Genomic DNA, 22366 nt, shown 5'->3' on the forward strand with positions numbered 1-22366 from the left:
TGAGGATGAGTCCCAGGAAGCTCTCCAATCTTCTGTTATTTGTTCTCTTCCCTGTCTTGAAAAGCATTTGATAAGCTGGTTCACACTAGGATGAAGATGGCTAATAAGGCTCAAAGGTTCCTTCAAGGGCATTAAAAAAAAAAAAAAAGCTCTGAGTGGTGTAGTCTCTGGCCCCAGAGAGCTGAGGGAAGAAGGGGCTCTCCCCAGCCTATGGCATAAATCTCAGTTTCTGGGTGATGGCCACCCCTAGGTGCTCAGAGGCTGGCTCCCCTGTTGAAGTACCTGCTTGATGCTGGCTGACATGGTGGGCTGGAGCACGGGCACAGGAGATGTACCACTTTATCTCTTCCCTTACCATGTCATCCCTCTCTCAGTCCCTCTAGGTTCTACCCTGTGTCCCGCCGGGTCCCCGAGTATTACGGCCCCTACTCTTCCCAGTACCCTGATGATTACCAGTACTACCCACCAGGCGTGCGGCCGGACAGCATCTGCTCCATGCCGGCTTACGATCGGATCAGCCCACCCTGGGCTTTGGAGGACAAGCGCCACTCCTACCGCAATGGGAGCGGCCCGGCCTACCCGATGCGGGACTGGAAGGAGCCCGCCGGCTACGGGCGGCAGGATGGCACTGTCTGGATCCCCAGTCCCACCCGGCAGCCAGTCTATTACGATGAGCTAGACGCCGCCTCCAGCTCCCTGCGCCGCATGTCTCTGCAGCCCCGATCCCACTCCGTGCCCCGCTCGCCCAGCCAGGGCTCTTACGGCCGGGCCCGCATTTACTCCCCCGTCCGCTCTCCCAGTGCCCGTTTTGAGCGGCTGCCTCCTCGGAGCGAGGATATCTATGCTGACCCCACCACCTACGTGATGAGGCGTTCTGTCAGCTCCCCAAAGGTGAGCCAGCAGCCTGCCCATTCATCTTGGTTCCCTAAGATGTCTGCAGAGGAAGGGCAGAGGTGCTCTGGAACATGGGCCGCCAGGCCCAGTGATCTGCCCAGGGCTTACGGTACCATCCCAAGGAGTGCTGCTCCAGCCATTACTTTGTCTCCTGCATAGGAACCTTGCTCGCTCCCTGTTCCCAGATCATGCTAGAAACCATGCGATCTATGACAAAGCAGAGGGAGTCTGTCTTTCCCAATCTCGAGGACTTGGGTAGATTGTCCGGGGGGTGGGGAGGACACTGCTGTCCATTTTAGCTTGAAGTCTGCTTTGTGACAGATTTCCCTAACCTTGAATCTCAGTTGCGCAGGAAGCCGTATCCCAGCCAGACCCTCTCATCTCTGCAATTCCCTTTCTCTTCCAGTATGATTACCTGGGAGACAGGCGGCCAGTCCCCGCAGGACTATTCCCTTACAACTACCCACCATCCCCCACGGTCCACGATAAGATGGTATGTCCTCTCCTCCCCTCCACCTCAGGACCTCTTCTCTCTGCCTCCACCCAAAGTAGAGCAGAACTGGGGAAGGCATCAGGGACACTCTAGGCAGCCTCTGGATGCCTCCTCCCTCCTGGGGACCAGCATAGTCTGGTGCCAATTACCTACTCTTCCCCTGTGACCCACGGCGAGGAGCAGGATAAGAGCTGAGTGCGTAAGCTCCTGATCCTCGTGAGCGGGCACAGCTCTCCTCTCCAGCCTGCAGGAGAAGGGGCCGGGTCAGGGCTAAGATTATGCATGGGGGTGAAAAACCAGCCTAGAACTTCTGGTAACAGGCAAGAGCTTCCAAACTCCTCCCCTCCCCCCCAGATGTATTTGTTTCAAGTTTACTCTTTGCCTCGGGGACCACCTTTGGGGAAAGGTGAGGTGTTTGAGGAAGAAAGTTTTCCATGTTGTGCCTGCTCCCCTTTCTTCTCCTTTTTCTGTTTGCCTCTTTTTCTGGAATGTATTTCCTGGGAATATTTGCCTCCTTCTGGAGAACTTTGTGCACATGTTCCACTCGGGACCAACAGGCACATCTCTGGTCCATACGCAGCAGCAGGACGCCAGGGCGGAGGGGGCTGGACAGGAGGGCAGGGCTGCTGCTCAGCCCACATGCCAACTCTGCCAGTGTCACAAAACCCTATTGAAGGAACCCATGGCAGGTGTACCCTTCCAGAAGCAACCAATTCTTTCAGAAAACTCAGACACAGCTGCTAGCAAGGGTAGTCAGACTGCTGCGGCGATGCTCAGTGCTCTCCGGGGCGTGAGGCAGACCTGGAGAGAGGACGGGCTCGGGCCCAGTGTGCCCCTCCTCCACCTGTGTGTCCTCACCTCCTCCCTCCCCAGAAGCACTCAGGGGCCAAGAGAGACAGACTTCTCCTTGTCATTGCCCAGCTAATTCTTAACTGCTTTGCTTCTTCTTCTTCTTTTGTTTTTCTTATTGTTTTCTGTTGTGTGTTCCTGTTTGTTTGTGTTGCTGGTTGGCCCCTGGGCCTCGGGTTCCGGGTAGGATGAACTTTTAGATCTTCAGTTGCAAAGAAACCTAGAGTATTTGGACCAGCAGGTAGGCAGAGCTGGTGCCCCATGCCATCCCACTCCCTCTGTGTGTCCCCCCTCCCCTCCCCATTCCTCAGCTTCCATCTGACAACCTTTGTTGGTGCCAAAGACACAACAAAGTGGCTCATGTTTTGATTTGCTTCTTCACACCCCGCTCCTCTCCAAAGCTCTCTAGGAAAGCTAGGGGTTTCCTAGGGAAAGACTGATATAAATGGGCATGTGAATAACAAACACCACCCCACATTTCTCTAGTGTTCAGTCCAGATAGAACTTCTCCCAGGGGGCAGATGAGAATTTGCTTTTTTTTTTTTTTTTTTCTGGAGAGAGGCGGAAGTAGAAGAAACTAGAAGGAGCTCCTGTTAGCTCAGATTCCAGAGCTGTCACTGAGCCTGAATCTGGAAGTCAGCTCATGTGTCAACAGGTCATTATTAACCCTGCTAACTTGTGAGCTAAGACTGCCCTAGGTTGACTTAGAGATTGACACTAATTTAGTATCATTTGCATAGACGGCTCATGAGCACCAGGATTCAGAGGCACTGATGTCAACTCTGTTTGCAGGCCAAGCAAGCAGTGAGTGTTTCTGCAGTGCAGGCTGTTGGTTTCTTGGTCCCTGGCTCTAGGACACCAACCCCTGGATACCTTGCTTTTCGTGTCTATGATAGGCCAGAATGCTGGGTGTTCCTGCAATAACCATACACATGCTCAGATCTGTGCACACAGTGTCAGAGGCCACCAGGGATGGTGGCATGACAGCGCCACTATAATTAGATGCTTCCTCTGTGCCCGGAATTACTAGAAGCAGAATACATACTAACTCATTTAATCTTTATAATGATCCTTCAGGATAGATACTGTTATTAAACCCATTTTACAGACAAGGAAATGACCAAATGAATCTGCCAAGAATCCAGCCAGTGAAGAGCAGAACTCGGAATGTGATTTGTGGTTTTGACCCAGTTTAAGTGGACAGACGTCAGTTAGGTGACAGGGCTGCGGATGAATCCCATTGGGCTTGTATCGTACTCTTGAAGTTGCAGGAAGGACCATGAACTTGACGTTAGAGGACTTGGCTATGGCTGTGTGTTCTGGTCCCACCCATGCGCCTGTTACCTAACAGGGCCTCCCTGTCATCCAAGGCACTGGAAGGCCTCGGTTTCATCAGTAGAGTCGGCTCCTGGGCCTTGAGGGCTTTGCATTCTTTTTCCAAAAGCCCCACATGGTGTCCATACCTTGAGCATAAAGTCCCAATACCTGGCTATCCTAGTACTCAGCACAGGGGGCTGGGCTGTTAGGCTGGGGGCTTCCGAAGTCACCTGCCAGAGGCCTCCTTCTGGATAAAGGGTACCATCCTTAGGCAGCATTGTAATCCAGAAGCCAGGCGCAGCCACTCAATGCCACACTCGCCCCAGCCGCTGCTGTTCACAAGGACTTTTTCAAACCTCGGAAACGGCTCTTCATTGTTCTGAGCCTTTGCTGTTACAGATATAAAACAGGCAGTATAGCGCTTGCCCTGTCTGCTTCACTTGTAGACAGGTGGACAGGCAGACAGGCGGACAGGCGCTCTCTGCCAGGCTCCATCGGAGAGGATAGTGACTGTGGCTGCAATTACCCACAAGTCAGCACAGAATACTCATTGGGTAGCATTAACCACGTAGCCAGCACTGGGTCAGTCACTCCCTCTACTTCACTAACATTTTGGAGAGTCAGAGGAAGCACACAGAATCTTCCTAGAGGAGATGCTCAGATAGGCTGAAAGATCCCCAAAGCGTAGCACCAGGGGAGCAGGCCAGGAGGGCATCCTGCTTCCCGTAGCAGGAATGAGGTCTGAGCATGCTCAGGAAGCGCCTGGGCCTGCCTTGTACTCCTCTGCCTCTGCCTCTGCTCCGCCCCCCCCACCCACTAGGCCACATGTTCTCACATGTTCTCACATGTTCTCTGTGCACATGTTCTAAAATGACAGCTCAGCTTGAGCATGGGGTTTTAGGGAAAATGTGTTTGCCATCCTGTTGACATTTTTTGTGCAGGTCCTGGGGCTTGAACTCATGGCCTGGGTGCTGTCCCTGCGCTTTTGTGCTCAAGGCTAGCATTCTATCATTAGAGCCACAGCTCTACGTCTGGTTTTTTGGAGAGTTAATTGGAAATAAGACTCACAGACTTTCCCATCCTGGCTGGCTTCAAACTGTGATCCTCAGATCTCAGCTTCCTGAGTAGCTTGGATTACAGGCATGAACTACTAGTGCCCAGCACAATTTTATTAACTGTTAACTCTTAAAAAGCCTCAATTTTCTCCTGGAAAAGCTCCTCCTCCTCCTCTTCCTCTTCCTCCTCCTCCTCCTCCTCCTCCTCCTCCTCCTCCTCCTCCTCTTCTTCTTTCTCTCCCTCTCCCTCTCCCTCTCCCTCTCCCTCTCCCTCTCCCTCTCCCTCTCCCTCTCCTTCTTCTTCCTGCCCTGGGGTTTGAACTTAGTACTTGTTGCTCTTGCTTGGCTTTTCCACTCAAGGCTAGCCCTCTACCACTTGAGCCTCATCTCTACTTCTGACCTTTTACTGGTTAATTAGAGATGAGTCTCTTCAGCTTTTCTGCCTAGACTAGCTTGAACAGGGATCCTCAGATCTCAGCCTCCTGAGTAGCTTGGATTTATAGGCGTGAGCCACTGACACGTAGCTCAGAAGCACTCTTTTGAAAGCTCTCTACATCACACTTTATCCTACAAGAGAAATTTCCATTTGGGCTAAAGAGGTAGGAGAATCACATACAAGAAAAGGTTTTAAGCATGTTGTCTCCCTGGGGGAGTGGTTGCAGGGAGCCTTTCATGTCGCAGTGCATGGGATCAAGGCCAGGTTTGGACTTTTGCCTAAAAGGGGTTTCAAGAAAAGACAAGAGGTCTGCCTTTTCCAGGTTCCCGTAGAATCTTCCCAGTTGTAGCTCGGTCCCTCTTCCCTCAGTCACGTTCCCTCCCCAGAGCCTTTCCTGCACACCTCCCTCTGTCTTCTCCTACTGTCTGCTGGGGACGAGTTAAAAGGGACACAGCCAAGCCCCCTCCCTGACAGATTGCGATCCTCTCACACTGAAACAATGGGGGGGGGGATGAGGGCAGCACGGATCCATTTGGTTGACCTACCTTCTCTCCCTCCTTCCTCTCTTCATTTTTCTCTCTCCCTCCCTTTCCCTTGACATCTTCCCCCTCTCATTTTGCAAATAATTTTCCCTCTCCATGTTCCTAATGGTCCTTGAAATACAAAGATGACCTAAGGAGAGCGGTGTTCCTGTGTCCAGTGTCCCTTTAACATGGCTCCTTGTCATGGCCTCCGTATGGCTCCCAGCGCCATCCAGGATGCTCATGGATGCTGCCTGCCCGCCCGCCCGCCCAGCTCTGGAAGCTGTGTTTAGCAATCTTTCTATCTGAGAACCAGGGGAGGGCTGGGAGGCAGAGGGGCCATACCTGTTGGTTTCCAAAGGCCCCCACAGAGAGCTTTGCTTTCTTTATTGTTTGGTTTTCATGCAGATTTAGGGAGATTGGCCTTTCTCACTGTGTGGTCTTCATCCCAAAGCTGTGTGAGGACTGGGCAGAATGACAGCCTTGGCCAGTGTGGATGAGACTGTAGCGATCAGGTGTCCTAGAAGAGAGTCTCCAGGCTGGGGCCTCTCTAGACTTCGTCCATGTTACCAGTGAGGCCCAGGGGCCTCCCAGCCACCTAAGGTGGCTTTTCCACCAGGGCAGTGGCGTGCTGGTTCTGAGAGAGTTCCCAGGGGTGAGCAGTGGGCACTGGAGGCCCCAAGGGCAGCTGCCATTCCCTGTTTCACGGGCACAGGAGGGTTAGGGGTGTGGAGCCTGTACATGGTGCTGAGTGTGAATCGTCCGTTCCTTCCTCTGCTGCAGATGAGTGAGAGCGAGACTCTCATCAGTATGGTGAATCGCATGGTGGAGAACTCCTCCCCCAGGGCCCAACTCTTCATGCAAGTAAGGCCTCTGCCTGCCAGCATGGGCCCTGTGGGCACCACCTCAGCTGCTTGTGCATGGTCGGGTCACCCCATCGGGGATGAGGCGCTCTCTGCCCAACCCGCTCATCTGCCAGGCTTCATCTCCTCTGAGCCAGGCTCTACCTGGTCTCCCCACCCCACCCCAACTCCACGTGTCACCTCCATTCCTCACCTTCATGAGTGAATCCAAGGCCCATCTCCCAAATCATCAAAATAGCCAGCGCCGACATCTCACGCCATGCCGGGGACTGCGAGCTGCATTTTCATGTCCACACCCGCTGCTTTCCTGACAGACCTGGGAGGGGAGGTAGGGGCGAGAGGGGCCACAAGGAGCCATCTAGTGCCAAAGGCGTAGAGGGTGCTATGGCCACTTGCTCTGTCATCAAGGCTGGGCATCATTCGCTGGGCCCAGACTCGCTTCTGGATTCCTGCCAGTCCTGGCTTAGGCCCAAGCCCTGCGGTCAGTGGTCAGTCTGATTGTGGGCAGCAGTATTGAAGCGTTTCCACTGCCCACTCCTGTCAGACTCCTGGGTTACATCCCCCACGTGGCAGGGGGGCTTCACGAATCCCTGCAGCCCCTCACAGCAGCAAATCTTCAAGCTGGAGGGGGAGGAGATGCGGAGCGAGAGGCCAGCAGAGTTCTGAGCTCCCGGGATCACGGGAGGACAGTTGGGATGCAGTCTAGACGCTCATAGCCAGGGGACAGGGATCAGCTCTGGTCTGGGGGATGGAAGCCAGCGGAGGTGATGGATTGTAGTCTCTGGCAGGGACTGAGCAGGGCTGTGGTGCCAGCCTTCCCACCTGCATGCCCTCACCGCGCCCCTGCGGCAGTAACCAGCCTCGTGTTCCTGCAGGTCCCTCCGTACCCAGAAGTGTTCCGGGACGGCCTCCACACCTACAAGTTAAACGAGCAAGACACGGATGTAAGGGCAGCTCTCCCTGTCCACCGGCAGCCTCCTCCCACTGCCTCCCTCATCCTTGCTCTCACGTGGCTCTTTCTCCATCCATCTCTCTCCTCCTGGTGGCGTTTCATACATTGGAGTCATGTCCTTCCTCACCACACACATGTCATTCTACTTCTCATCTCCCTTCTTTTCTGGACCTTATGACCACCTCACCCTGGCCTCCTGTGCTGGCTCTGGAGCCCCTGCCTGCAGCAGTGGGATCTAGCTATGGCAGGAACGTAGGCTCCATTGGGAGAGAAATCCATCAGTCTGACCTGTGCCCAATATGGTATTAGTACCCGCAGGTAACTGAGAGGCACATGACCTGTTCCTGAGCTTGCGAAGTGTTGGTAGTAGGCAACCCCAGGCAATCGTAGGTGGCAATAGAGGATTCACTAACTGAGTAGGGCGAGGAACAGTACCTGTAGCCATTGTGAGGAATGGTGGGTCAGGGATAAAAACAGCCTGTGGGAGGGGCCTTGGAGTTAAAAGGCCTACAGGGTAAGAGAGAGCTTGGGAGGAAGGATCCAAGGGTGGCATGAGTGGAGGGGCTGACATGGAGAAGGCTGTCCCGGCCTGCCTCCCCCATCACCACTGCAACTGCTTGTACAATGGAAACAGCAGGCCCGGGAACGCGGAAGGGCCTGGCCTTGAGGGATGAAGAGCTCAGAGTCTTAGAATGAGACACAGGTCCTGTGAGGCTGAGGGGCCAGTTCACCTCGTGCAGAAAGAGTGTTCCCACGCCCCGCCTACCCCTCCCACCCAGCCAAGGAAAGGTGGCCATATTGTCTGCTTCACCCTCTGCCATAGCACCCAGGCCAGAGGATGCGGATACAGGAGCCACCACTTGGCTCTCAGCCCCTGCCTCTGATACAGTTGTTCAGAGAATTAGCCCATCTTCTCTCCCAAGATAGAGATTCATTTTCCTCCTCTTGGGAACCTCCAAGGTCAAAGGTGAAGACCCAAGGTTCATTAGTAGGAGGAAGAGGCGGTATCCAGAGGCCAGGCCTTGCCAACCCCTTGTCCTGGTCCTCATCCAGCCATGTCCCTCATCCTCTTCTTTCTTCCTCCCCCATCTCCGGGTCCCCAGAAGCTGCTGGGCAAGTTGTGTGAACAGAACAAGGTGGTGAGGGAGCAGGACCGGCTGGTGCAGCAGCTCCGGGCAGAGAAGGTGAGAGTCTGGGGTTGGCCTTGAAGCAGAACTGGCTGGGAGATGTGGGTTGATGTCTCCATCTTTCATCTTGTGTTTCCTTAGACTTCTGTCCAACCTTAGAATTGCTGAAGGTCTCCCAGGGGCCAGAGCCCGAGGACTCCGTTCCCTGACCTGCCTGGGGTTGAGGCATCTGCTGTTAGAAACCCCAGAGAGGAGTGATCGGAGTGACTCATGCTGTCCTTCTGCCCTGCCTTTCTCCAGGAGAGCCTGGAGAGTGCCTTGATGGGGACCCACCAGGAGCTGGAGATGTTTGGAAGCCAGCCCGCCTATCCAGAGAAGCTGCTGCACAAGAAGGAGTCGCTGCAGAACCAACTCATCAACATTCGGGTGGAGCTGTCTCAGGCCACCACGGTAAGGCCTGGGGACCTGCCATCTCCTGTGCGGGCCACCATGATGGGGCGACGGGGTTCCTCCCTGAGGACCACAGCAGAGTACACCTGCCTTGGAGTGGCATCAGCACAGAACTTAACACAGCCTTGCAAGCAGACAGCACGCATGCCGGCCTGCTCATTGCGTGGCACAAACCACAGCAGTGCCAGGATTCCTTGGGGGACACAGAAAGCTGAAGGCTACTGAGGGCCCTGGCAGTTCTAATGCCTCTGGTGCCCACTTCTGCCCTCTGCCTTGAAGAAGCTGGGCACGGGCAGAAATACTGCTACCCTGGTTGCTTCCCAGAGGGCTTGGTCAGATCCTCCAGCAGTTTATATGATGGCTGTAAGCCATCGCAGCAGGAAAACGAGGCCTGAAAAGAGGAAGGACTCAAAGCAACAGAGGAAAACAACTCTTCCCAGGCCCTTTTGTCCCTCCATGACTCATCCCTCAACTTGGGCAGAAGGCACAGGAGCTACGGAACTGATGCCAGGCCCTTTCCGTGTGTCCACCTGCCTCAGAGAGATTTAGCTTTCTATTCCAGTCTGCAGTGTGATGCTATTGCCACTCTTATAAGACTAGCATTTGCTTGTCTTCAGCATTCCTCCCGGTCCTCTGTCCTCCTCCCCAGCCCTCAGCCCTCAGGCACCTTCCCAGACCCTGTCTCAGGACAAGGAAGGAGGCCTTGGCGGAGCAGCTTTCTCAGTAAACCCTCCCTTGCAGGCACTGACCAACAGCACCATGGAGTACGAGCACCTTGAGTCTGAGGTGTCGGCGCTGCATGATGAGCTGTGGGAACAGCTCAATTTGGACATCCAGGTGAAGAAGGGTCCCAAGCCGGTGGCAGAGGGCTGTGGGCTGCAACTCCTGTGGTCCTTTAGGACAAAGGAGACCAAAATTGCTTAGTTTCTTGCTTTAACAATCTCAGTGTAAGACAAGAAGTCAGTCCTGAGGCAAAAGGCTTGGGCCATTATGACAGCTGTAATTGGAAACATTTGGCATGGAGGCAGGATGGTCTAATGATTTTGTGTGTGGGTGTGTGTGTGTGTGTGCGCGCGCACGCGCGCGCGTGCGTGCCTCTGTACTCAGCCTTCAACTCGGCCTGGGCACTGTCTCTTAGCTTTTTCATTCAAGGCTGGTACTCTTCCACTTGAGCCACAGCTCCACTTCCAGCTTTTTGGTGCTTACTTGGAAAGAAGAGTCTCACAGACCTTCCAGCCTAGCTGGCTTTGAATAGCAATCCTCAGATCTCAGCCTGCTGAGTAGCAAGGATTACAGATGAGAGCCACGGGCACCAGGATAAGCCGGCTCCTTTTCTCCATGGACAAGAGCCGTGGGGGCCAGGGCACAGATGCAGGTGTGCTAAGGTGTGAATGGAGAGGTGGGCAACGGCAGGAGCTCCCTGTTAGAACAGGAAGGGAAGGTGGCTCGGTGGTAGAGTGCTCGCCTAGCATGCATGAAGCCCTGGGTTCCATTCCTCAGCATCACATAAAAAAGCCAGAAGTGGTGCTGTGGCTCAAGTGGTAGAGTGCTGGTCTTGAGCAAAAGAAGCTCAGGTAGTGCCCAGGCCCTGAGTTCAAGCCCCACGACTGGGGGAAAAAAATGAATATAAATATCTCTGATATCAGAAGAGACCAGGAGCATGCTGCACAGTTTTAGAAAAATTATGAAGTGCTCCTTCCTGGGCAGGATTGAAAACTGGCACTGAGGCAGAAAGGTGGTCTAATGAGCATGTAGGATTTTCCTTCCTTTCTTCCTGTCTTTGGTCTAGTTCTGCAAGCTCTGTTTCTCACTTGCAATTATGACGCCCGGGCATCCTCCATTTTCTTCCTGTTTCCCTCTTGATAATAAACTCACCTCCTCTACCTTGCATCTAGTTGGGCAGGGGGAAGACCTTCTGGACCAGGAGACCCAAGTGGGCAGGCTGGGCTTTAAACACACGTTTTAGGAGCGAGGGAGGGCCCAGCAAAGAGCACCATCCTCCAAGTCAGATAGACCCATATTTAAAGGGTGGCCATGCCACTCACTGGGCAGAGGGGCCTGAGTCTTCTTGTCCTGGCGTGAGAGCAACTGCTGCCCTTACCTTGTAGCTGATCTGCCCCACTGAGATAAGATAGTAGATGCAAAGTGCCCAGGGCAGCACCTGGTGTTGACACCGTGCAAGTGGTAGCTGTTTAATTTCAGAGTGCAGAGCCAGCACTTGTGGCTCACTCCTATAATCCTAGCTGCTCAGGAGGTTAAGAGTCAGAGGACTACAGTTTGAAGCTAGTATCTCAGAGAAGTCGGAGATATTCCCTCTCCAGAATAGCTAGCAGAAAACTGAGCCGGGGTATGGATCAAATGTTAGAGCACCAGCCTAGTCAGCAAGCCAAGCAAACACAAGATCAAACCTCAGTACTGAACAACAACAAAGATCAGAGTATGATTTGTCATGGAATATAGTTCATGACTTGAGACATACCTTATGTGTGACTATTACTAAAGGGATGTTTGGATATGAAGAAGTGCCTCATGGAAAACAAGACACTTGCCTGGCACTGGTGGGTCATGCCTGTAATCCTAGATACTCAAGAGGCTGAGATCTGAGGATTGCAGTTTGAAACCAGCCCTGGCAGAAAAGTCCCCATGAGACTCCTATCTCCAGTTAACCACTCAAAAATTGTCAGTGGGGCTGTGGGTCAAAGTAGTAGAGTGCCAGTCTTGAGCGAAAGAGTTCAGGGACAGCACCCAGGCCCTGAGTTCAAGCCCCACAGCGGACAAAAGAAAAAAGAAGAGAAGATAGGACACTTAAGAGGGTGGCTGCTTTCCAGCCACCCAGATGTTTAGGGGAATTCTAAAGGCTGCACGAAGCTCTAAGGCTTTGGCAGCTCTGGGGACACAATTATGTCTGAGCTGAAGAAGCAGGCACTACCCATGAGAAAGATGCTTATGCTGGAGGGTGTGTGTGTGTTTGGGGGGTGGGAAGGAGTGGTATAGGCCTCACTTCTGCTGGTCCGGAGGCCTGGGCTGGGGACAGGCCAGGATATTCCTCATCAACAGTCCTTTGGCTCACTCTGTGGCTGAATCAGAATGAAGTGCTCAACCGGCAAATCCAGAAGGAGATCTGGAGGATCCAGGACGTGATGGAGGGGCTCAGGAAGAACAACCCCTCACGGGGCACCGACACGGCCAAGCACAGAGGTGGGCAGGTGCCTCCTGCATTCCTGGCCTCCATCCCATCCCTACTAATCCTCACTGCTGAGAGTCAGGTAAAGCCTGACTCTCCACAATCTTCCCCTGAATCCAAGGGAGGTAGCCAGGGTCTCCTTTCCCCCCACAGAATAAATAGACCAGGCAGACCACTCATGACATGGTTAACCGTGGACCTACTCCAGGCCTGTGGCTTTTGCCTTAGAGCTTTCCTTAAGCATTGGGCTTCAGGCTAGCTTTGATATCTTAGAGGTGACAGTGTCATCTCCACCCACCATCTTCCTGACCATCTCTCAGCAGTAGTCTGTGACCCTAGCACCTGCATTAAGCCTCTTCAGCAGAGCCAGGCGGCCCTAAATCCTCTTCCCGGTCTACTGCACCTACACTGCCCATGCGCACGAAAGACCACGCCCCCTCCACCCCTCACCTCTCTCCTCTCTTTCCCCCAAGGAGGACTCAGCACCTCAGCAACCTACAGCTCCAACAGCCCAGCCAGCCCCCTCAGCTCTGCCAGCCTCACCAGCCCCCTGAGCCCTTTTTCACTGGTGTCTGGCTCTCAGGGGTCCCCCACCAAGCCGGGGTCCAACGAGGTAAGCTGGGAAGATGGGACACAAGGTGGGAGGGGAAGGACTCGATGTCAGTTGGCTGAAGCTACAGCCGGTGCCCATCTCAGCCCAGAGGCCTCCATCCCAGTGCTTTGGCTCTGTGTCCCAGGGAGTCATTTCCACTCGTTTTATGACCTTCCCTTGAGATGTCATCTTTAGCTCCCTTTCACAGAAGTCTCTTCCTAAGTAGCAGGACGGTACTTAGATGGGGTACCAGGGTGGGGCACAGCTTTCCTATCCTTGCTAGCAGTTTAAACCAGGGGTGTTCCAGGGCTGAGAGGGCTTAAGGGTCACGGTGGGGAGCAGATTCCAAGGCAGCCATTGTTTGTGGGAATCCACCACAGGTAAGAATGCCTCAGGGAGTCCAGGGACCTACCCTGAAACTTAGGAAGCCGCCAGCCTCAAGTTCCAAAGGCTTGAGCCCCCCAGGGAGGGGTGGGGTCCAAAGGAGAATGTGGGACTTAAGCAGGGCTCTGAGAACCTGGACAGATAGAGGGGTGAGGCACCGCATTGAGGCGCAGGTGCAGGGGTGGGAATATCTTGGCTTGGGTGAGGTACAAAGCAGAGCGAGCTTTGGAGAAAGCTGGTGGCCACGGGAAGGAGTACAGACGCATGGGGCTCTTGGAGAGGGCCGGCATCACCTGTAGAATGAGAGCTCTGTCCAGGTCGGTGGGGAGTGTGGCACCCGGGGCCCAGCCTCCATTTCCTGTGTTGGTGTTATCTAGCTCCTGCTAACTCTCCTTCTGCTCTCACAGTGGCTGACTTTGTTCCTCCTTAATGCTCTGGCTTCTCTCTGCCTCAGGAATCCGGCCCACCTCGGCCTCCCCTCCCCAAAGCCTACGTCCCCCTGGAGTCTCCTCCCACCGTCCCTCCACTCCCTAGCGAGAACCGTTTCTGGCCATACCCCAGCTCCCCTTCCTGGCACCGCAGTGGCGATCCAGCCAGGGGTCAGGTACCCAGCACACTTGGGCTGTGGAGGGCGGGCTTGGGGCAGGATGGGGAAAGGGGCCAGGCAAGGGGCAGGGCCCAGTACCAGAGTCATTTCCCTACCCATGTTCTCAATGCTCAATTTCTGCTGGCTCTGCCCAGCTGAACAGTAGATGACAAAGGGGATAGCGCAGAGTCTCACACACCATCTTTCCCCTTTTATCTCTCTGTGGACAATAAGGACATAAATTGCTGCCCTACCCAAGCCAGGCTCCAGGGCAGCCAGTGGTGGTGGGGGTTGGCATTGTGCCCTGCTCCCTACCAAAAGGAACCAAATGACACCACCTCCGAGTGCCAGTCCAGGCCCTTCCTGTCTCCTGCCCACCTCAGACCCCAGCCCTCGCGTGTTCCCACTCTGACTCTTACTTGTCCTTTTTGGGGGCCTCATGAGTCCATGGAGTATTAGGACACAGACCTTTTTCTCTACTGTTCTGGCTCTTTCTCTCACCTGGGTCCTTAGCCAAGATCAATGAGTTGTGTAGAGGTTGTGTAGCAAGTGGGAAGAATCGTTTCCCTAATATTAGAAAGCCCGTATGCCCACCTAGGCATTTGTGTCAACCCTGAGGGCTTAGCTGGTGAGGTGGGTAGAGCAGGAATGCTTCCTGTAATTTCTTTTGCGTGTCTCTATGTGCTCGTACTAGGGCTTGAACTCAGGGCCTCATATCCTTGCTTGGCTTTTTCCACTCAAAGCTGGTCCTCCACCACTTGAGACACACCTCCACTTCCAATACCTCCTGTGTTTGATAGACTTACACAGCCACTCTAATTGGGTTGCTGCTGAGGTTTCTGATCTCTAGCTTGCTCTTCTCTCTGTGTTCTCGCCAAGACTTAGATTTTTCAAGTGTGTAATGATAAAGAGATGACTCAGATGATGTCTGAGTTCCCTTCTAGCCTTCTGATTCTGTGATCCCACAAGCAAATGCTCCAGAATCCTGGTACCAAGGCCTCCTGGTCTTGGATGGGTTGCTTACAGAGTCCACAGAGATCCTAGCCTCTCTAGAACTCTCCTCTGGCTATTCCTTGATGGCTTAAAGCAAGTCTAGGATTCTCTGAGCTTGCCACAGCAACTAGTTGGGTTAGGAGGGCTCTCCAGTGGCCTCTGCTATAACTGTCTTGAAGGCCATGGGCTCTCAGAGCACCCAGCATCCGTAAGCCTTGCAGTGCACGAGTGGGAGGCTTGGAGTCATCCTGTCGGTTCCCAGCTGGCACACCTGGAATCTCCCTGCTTCCTGTCTTCAGGTTTGGCAGGGGAGGCTGGACCCCCAGCAGCCACCCTAATAGCATGCATTCTCTCATCTCTCACCAGCCCAAGACAAACTATGAACAAAGCAAGAAAGAGTCCCACCAGCCTTCTCCCCTGGACCCCCCAAGAGACATCAGCCTCACGCCCACCAGACAAGAGATAGAGGCAGAGAAGCAGGCAGCTCTCAACAAAGGTACCTCCTGGCCCCTCTGCTAGGAGGTAAGGCTCTCTCTGGTCAGAGAGGAGCCCTGGGCACTTCCACCACCCTAGGCTATCAGCCCGGCTGGGGAATAGGACTGAGCCACTCCCTGAGAAGCAGGCTTCCTGCTCGCCACTTTCTGTGTTGCCCACGGTCTTCTCTGTCTCCCTGTAGTTGGCATTGTGCCCCCTCGGACGAAGTCACCCACCGATGAAGAGATGGCCCCGTCGGCGGTGGTGAGGAGGACTGCCAACGGGCTCACCAACGGACTCTCGTCCTCCCGGGTGAGTGCTGCCATAGGCTCCGAAGGCCTGCGTGCGCCAGCTAGCCCTCGAGCCCAGGGGCCTGCGAATATGTCCACCCAGCAGCTGTCACCACTCAAGGCCAGAGATGAGGGAAAAAACGTAGAGCCGGTAGAAGGAAGCATTCCTTCAGAGAGCACTTGCCAGGAGACAAGGAAGATGAGTGTAGCAAATAGAGTGAACATAAAGAATCTCCTCATTGTGCCACTGGTGAAATACAGTGGAGGGAAAGCAGCCCAGAGCAGTGCCGGAGGGAGTGTGCTAGTGTAATGAACACAGCAACCCAAGCTGATGCTCTTAGTTTGGAGAGCAGAAATCCAAAGTGAAGGTGTCGGCAGGGTTGGCGCCTTTGCGGTCTCAGGGAGAATCCATTACAAGCTTCTCTCCTGGTTTAGTGATCGTGCCGGGCAATCCTTAACTTTCCTTGTCACAAATAAATCATCCTAATCTCTGCATGACTCAAAGGGACCCATACTGTTTGAGGGTTCATAGTCCATCCTTCCCGGATAGCCCCACTTCCATTTCTGGTTTCTTCTGAGATGGCTGATCAGATCTATGATCCTCAAACATCTTCACTCTTTTCACCAGTACATTGTCTAGCCACATGGCCGAATCACCCTTTAGGGCATACCTGTTCAGCGGTGGATTTCCTAAGTTAAGGGAGAACTTCTCAAATAATAAAGTACAGGTTTCTTTTGGCTCCACATCTTCTTCGATTTATCTTTTTTCTTCGCCCATTTTGTGACAAGTACAAAGAAAACAGGCTGCACCTCCAGCACTTTCCTCAGAAATCTCCACATAGTATCCAGGTTGGCCACTGTACAAGTTCTGCTTTTCCACTCGACGATAGAACACAGTACATCTAAGTGTCTGACGATCCTCCCTCCAACAACACAGTCCCCATTTCCTTCTGGAACTTCACTGGAAGCACCTTTGGCATTGTCTCTACCTGCACCCTGTTTGTGATAATATGAGAACCCTAAAACAGTAGAAGCTTTCTCTGAGTCCACACCAGAACCATCTTTGAAGCCCCCATTCCTTCTATCCTTTCTCTAAGGAAACCTATTCTTTTCTCATCGTGCACCTCGAAATTCTTCCAGCTTCAACTCCTTACTAATTCTTCTAGACTCTGCTTTTCCACATTTTTCAGGTAGGTTTGTTTTTGTGTATGTGTGTGTGTGTGTGTGTGTGCGCGCACACAAACACTGGTTCTGGGGCTTGAATTCAGAACTGAGGGCCTGGTTGCTGTCCTTGAGCTTGTTTTCCTCAAGGCTAGTACTCTGCCACTCGAGCCATAACTCCACTTCTGGCTTCTGGAAAGATTTTTTGGAAAGTCTCACAGACTTTCCCACCTTCAAACTGTTTGAAACCACGATCCTCAGATCTCATCCTCTTGAATAGCTAGGATTATAGCCATGAGCCATTGGCACCTGGCTTAAGGTATTTTTTTAAAGTAGCATTTCACTTCTAGGTACCAAAATCTGTATTAATTTCCTAGAACTCGTGTAACAAATTACTATATATTGCCTGGCTTAAAACAACAGAAATTAGCTGAGTGCCACTGGCTCACACCTGTAATCCTAGCTACTAAGGAGGCTGAGATCTGAGGGTTGTGGTTTAAAGCCAGCCTGGGAAGGAAAGTCTGTGAGACTCTTATCTCCAATTAGCCATCAGAAAACCAGAAGTGTAATCCTGGCACCTGAGAGGCTGAAGTCAGAGGATCATGAGTTTGAGGCCAGCCTGCCTCAAAAAAACAAAACAATTTAAATTAAAAAGCAAACAAACCTGAAGTGCATTCTGTCATGTATGTGGGTGCCAAGAGTTCACAATGAAGATGCTGGCAGAGTTGGTTCTTTCTGGAGGCCTCAGACGTCCCGTATGTGATTATTGCTGGTGATATCTAGCCTTGGGCTTAAAAAAAATTGTGGAAATGAATCATTTCCATCTCTGCCTCACTGTCCCATTCTCTTCTGCTCTATGTCTGACTTCTCTGTCTCAGCCATTGGATTGGGGTCACTCTAATCAAGTATAATCGCATAGTTACATCCACAGGTGCCAGGGATTAGGCCTATGTTTTGGAGACTGTTTTCAATCCCCGCTTCTTTCTCACCATCCTGGAGCGGGGACATTCCAAGGCCTTGGAGTGGGTGGGAAAGCTGGATGAAGCACCTGGTAGAACCCGGGTTTCCCCCACTGCAGCAGGAGCGCCCCAAGAGTGCTGTGTTCCCCAGTGAGGGCAAGGTCAAGATGAGCGTGGAGGAGCAGATCGACCGGATGCGGCGGCACCAGAGCGGCTCCATGAAGGAGAAGCGAAGGAGCCTGCAGCTCCCAGCCAGCCCGGCCCCCGACCACAGCACCAGGCCGGCTTACAAAGTGGTAATGAGCCCCTACTGCCGCAAGCCTGAACCTGGCATCCGCCCACACCACTGCTCCCAGGACAGGGCCAGTTTGTGCCAAAGCGGGTGAGAGGAGGAGACTGGGGAGAACCCAAGCTGGTTTCTCCCACTGGGCCGAAGAGGTCCTTCAGTGACTGCTTCCGCCTTATGTTTAAAGATAATATGATTGCAAATAATGAGCTGTGTGTAGTGGTGTACTCCTATAATCCCAGCTACTTGGGAGGTAGAGGCAGGAGGATTGTGAGTTTGATTGCAACTTGGGCGAAGTTAAACAAACCTTATCTCTAAAATACAAACAAAATGGGAGTATAGCTCAAGTGGTAGAGAGCTCACCTAGCAAGCTTCAAGCCCTGTCTTTCAAGGGCTACAGGAATGAGAACAGGGATCGGAGAGAGACAGAGACAGAGAGACAGACAGAGCAGAGACAGAAAGAAAGAAACAGACCAGAGAAAGAGAGAGCACAAAAAACAATGAACTTTGTGTTTGGCAGGGGCAAGGGGTGGTATTTGGGAAGTCTCTGTATCTTCTTAATCTTGCTATGAATTTAAAACTGTTCTTAAAAAAAAAAAAGCAACGGAGTGCCGGTGGCTCACGCCTGTAATTCTAGCTACTCAGGAGGCTGAGATCCGAGGATCGCGGTTCAAAGCCAGCCCAGGCAGGAAAGTCCATGAGACTCTTCTCTCCAATTAATTACTAGAAAACCAGAAGTGGTGCTGTGACTCAAGCGGTAGAGCACTCAACTGAGCTGAAGAGCTCAGGGACAGCGCCCAGGCCCAGAGTTCAAGCCCCATGACCAACAAAAACAAAACAAAACAAAACAAAAAATCAGTGACTGAATATCTTTGTTGAATTGAATTATATGAAATTCAGTTAATAGAGAATAGCTCATAGAGAAATAGCCCTCCACTCAGACAGGTTTCTGAAGCAATGCTCTGCATGCTCAGCCCCAGCGAGGGGTCCTGAAATTAATCGCACTGTCTCACCATGCAGTGCAGCTCCCAGCTCCTTTCTATGCTACTTCACTAATCCTTTCAACAACTTTGAGTTAGAAATGAGCATCCCTCTTTTACCAATAAGAAAACCAGGTTGGCTGGGAATGTGGGCTAGTGGTAGAGTGCTTGCCTGGCATATGTGAAGCCCTGGGTTCCACTCCTCAGTACCACATAATCAGAAAAAGCCAGAAGTGGCACTGTGGCTCAAGTGGTAGAGCATTTGCCTAGAGTACAGAAAGGCTCAAGGACAATGCCCAGGCCCTGAGTTCAAGCTCTAGGACCAGCAAAAAGAAAAAAGAAAACCAGGTCAAGAGGAATTAAGGTTATTTCTGGCCTACTCAGCTGTTACATACCATAGCTCAGAAACCTGCTTAACTTTTCTTTCTAGAAGATTTCAGAAATGCAGAAAAGTATGGGCTCCTGAGGTCTGCCCTCAGACAGTTGACATTCTAGTTGATGGATTGGAACATCTGTAATATAAAACTATTAGAAATAAAGTCACCCTGGTGCAGGTGCCTGAATTGCATGGTGCAGGTGGTGAACTGGGCTCCGGCAGGGCAGGGCCTAGTGGTACTGACTGGAGATATTGATGATTTCTACCTCTGGGCCTTGCAGTGGGCAGGAGTGGGGGCGGAGGCTGGCTCCGCTGTGGGAGCAGAGGGTGGCAGCCAGACCCGGTGTGAGGGCGGGGAGGATGCGGAGGCTGGCTCCGCTGTGGGAGCAGAGGGTGGCAGCCAGACCCGGTGTGAGGGCGGGGAGGGTGCCGGCTGGCAGCGCAGGCGCGTGGTACGCCCCTGACAGTGCTGTCCCCCAGGTGCGCCGTCACCGCAGCATCCACGAGGTGGACATCTCCAACCTGGAGGCCGCCCTGCGGGCAGAGGAGCCTGGCGGCCAGGCCTACGAGACCCCACGGGAGGAAATTGCCCGACTCCGCAAGATGGAGCTGGAGCCTCAGCACTACAACGTAGACATCAATAAAGAGGTAAGTGAAGTCGAGGAGTGGAAAGCGCAGAGGGGAAGGCCCAGGTTGGGGAGGAGGGAGGGGGGAGAGGGGGGAGGGGGGAGAGGGGGGAGGGGGGACCCACCCCAGGAGGGGGTGCAGGCAGCGACCTCAGTCCCTCCACAGCTCTCCACTCCAGACAAAGTCCTGATCCCTGAACGATACATTGACCTGGAACCTGACACTCCCCTGAGCCCTGAGGAGTTGAAGGAGAAGCAGAAGAAGGTGGAGAGGATTAAGACACTCATTGCCAAATCCAGGTAACAGGTCCTACCATCTTCCCTGCACCTGGGACACGCGGGGCACAGATGTTGTGGGCGCCTTGCCTCCCCAGGGCAGAGCAAATGGAGCAGGGCCTGGGGCAGCAGAGCGGGCCAAGGCTTCTGGCCGGGGTGAGCTTGCTGCTGTTGGGCCCTAGAAAGGCCTGCCAGGTTCTTGTGCTGCCAAGCACCAGGAAGACAGGCTGAAGGGTTGACTGACTGACTTCCCCTTCAAGGCTGCCCTAAATGTTCACTTGAACCTTTGGCTTCGTTTGAAAACACTGAGGGTAGGGGTCCCAACTACTTTGCCAGGGTCCCCCTCACTCCTAGGGACAGCCTTGCTGGGCACCAGAGAAGGCCCCTGGCCCTCCCCATCAACCTCAGGGACAGGCCGCCCCCAGCCAATTGGACCATGCTGTCCCTCCCTCCATGTCTGTGTGTCTGTGCCTCTTCAGTATGCAGAACGTGGTGCCCGTCGGCGAGGGGGACTCTGTGGACGTGCCCCAGGACTCAGAGAGCCAGCTGCAGGAGCAGGAGAAGCGGATTGAAATCTCCTGTGCCCTGGCCACCGAGGCCTCCCGCAGGGGCCGCATGCTGTCTGGTGAGAGGGGCTGGGCCTCGCTCCGCCAGGGACACCAGCTGACCAGGTGTAGGGGAGGAAACTCAGTGCTGCCAGGGGGGCAGGGACAGAGAGGCACAAGGCCAAGATGCTGTTCTTCAGGCTCAGGGGGAGCATTCGTTGAGCACCAGGTATTGTGCTAGGGGAGAGCAGAGGGGCCTGGGTCGCTGTCAGCCAGGAGCACAGACCCTAGATGGATGAGGTCATAGCCACTTTATGGTGGACTGGGAGCACCAAGAGAGCACCAAGAGCAAGCACCCTGCCAGGACAGGACAGGGCAAGGCACAGAAAAAAAAGACGGTAACTGGAAGTGGTAAGAGTATCTGCCATTGTGAATGAGAAGGCCAGCATTCCAGGCATGTTACACTTCTCATTCTTGCTACACACAAATAAGAGGAATAAAAAGAGAAGAATTAAGAGGAGAAGGCAGCTAGGGAGGTGAGAGACATACATTCGGCACTTGTCTGTTGAGCCAAGTTCTCTTTCCTGCCACAAAGAGATGAGGATGCAGAAGTAACATCACACTGACAGCACAGGTCCCAGGTAGACACAGTGAGGCTGGAGGCAGCGTTAACCTCTGTGGCTGGATAGAGATAGCACCCTGCAATAGGTGGAGAGGTGCCTGGGGTTTGAAGAATGAAGGAGATTCTGTATGGATGGAAGGCTGAGTCAGTCATTAGGCCAAAGAGCCTGGAGACTGTCCTCATCTGGTGTGGGCTTTGCCAGGCACTGATGGCACACACCTGTAATCCTAGCAACTCTGGAGGCTGAGAGCTGAGAATCTGGGCTCAAAGCCAGCCCAGGCAGAAAAGTTCATGATACTCTTATCTCCAGTTAACCAGAAAAAAAAAAAAGCCACAAGTGGAAGTATGGCTCAAGTGGCAAGCTCTAGACTTAAACAGAAAAAGCCAAGCAAGAGTGTTTTGGCACTTGTGTGCATGCATGCATGCATGCATGCATGCGCACGCGCGCGCACACACACACACACACACACACACACACAGAGTGAAGGCTTGAAGGCCACAGTTGGGAGGAATAACACAAAGGGAGCCATAGGTTGGGGATACTTCTAGAAAGAGAAGGCAGTGCCAGTTGTGCAGGCAGCTAGCTCAAGGGCTGTGGTGTGGAATGCAGTATTTGTGATTAAGGGGACTGCAGATTCTGCTGCTTCCAGAACTCCATTTCCTCACTAGTAAAATTTAAATCAAAACACCTGCCTCCAGTTCAGGTGGTACAAGGATCAGAAGCTACATCTGCCAAGCTTTCTGGCACAGTGCCTAGCACTTAGTTGGTGCTCAATAAATGCCACCCACTGTAGTAGCAGTGGTCATGGTGTTGTGATGTTGGTTAGAAGTAGCTGCATTAGCAATGGCAAATAGGATCCATTTGTCAGGTTTTTGATTATCTGAAATATGCTTATTTTCAGAAAGCAGAAAGTTGTAGGTCATTCGAAGGGATTTAAAGAAGCGCCCACTGGCAGCTAGGGTATACCAATGTTTAGGAGGGGTGACCAGAAAACCCCTTGGACTATGTCAGAGACTCGCCCCGGGGTGGGCTGGAGCTTAGGGCTAGGAAGGCCGGTTTTGGAGAGCCCCTTCC

General features: G+C 53.1%; 1 protein-coding gene across 20 annotated transcripts in view; it reads left to right on the forward strand.

Annotated features, from left to right (window-relative positions):
* The window catches only part of Plekha6 (pleckstrin homology domain containing A6), a 142008-nt gene that overhangs the window by 113996 nt on the left and 5646 nt on the right, over window positions 1-22366 (forward strand). For 9 of the 20 annotated variants that reach the window (XM_070041728.1, XM_070041731.1, XM_070041739.1 and 6 more), the window contains 17 exons: window positions 375-891; window positions 1301-1387; window positions 2424-2477; window positions 6349-6429; window positions 7304-7372; window positions 8484-8564; window positions 8808-8957; window positions 9699-9794; window positions 12044-12155; window positions 12615-12754; window positions 13572-13721; window positions 15063-15192; window positions 15373-15482; window positions 17700-17876; window positions 19703-19870; window positions 20015-20148; window positions 20604-20749. In XM_070041728.1, the coding sequence (XP_069897829.1) occupies window positions 375-891; window positions 1301-1387; window positions 2424-2477; window positions 6349-6429; window positions 7304-7372; window positions 8484-8564; window positions 8808-8957; window positions 9699-9794; window positions 12044-12155; window positions 12615-12754; window positions 13572-13721; window positions 15063-15192; window positions 15373-15482; window positions 17700-17876; window positions 19703-19870; window positions 20015-20148; window positions 20604-20749 (2402 nt within the window). The remainder of the gene's footprint in view (window positions 1-374; window positions 892-1300; window positions 1388-2423; window positions 2478-6348; window positions 6430-7303; window positions 7373-8483; window positions 8565-8807; window positions 8958-9698; window positions 9795-12043; window positions 12156-12614; window positions 12755-13571; window positions 13722-15062; window positions 15193-15372; window positions 15483-17699; window positions 17877-19702; window positions 19871-20014; window positions 20149-20603; window positions 20750-22366) is intronic. The other 11 variants (XM_070041729.1, XM_070041733.1, XM_070041736.1 and 8 more) reach the window with 9 other exon arrangements.

The sequence above is a fragment of the Dipodomys merriami genome, unplaced genomic scaffold (assembly GCF_024711535.1).
Source record: "Dipodomys merriami isolate MVZ:Mamm:240054 unplaced genomic scaffold, mDipMer1.0.p SCAF_31, whole genome shotgun sequence".
NCBI lineage: Eukaryota > Metazoa > Chordata > Mammalia > Rodentia > Heteromyidae > Dipodomys > Dipodomys merriami.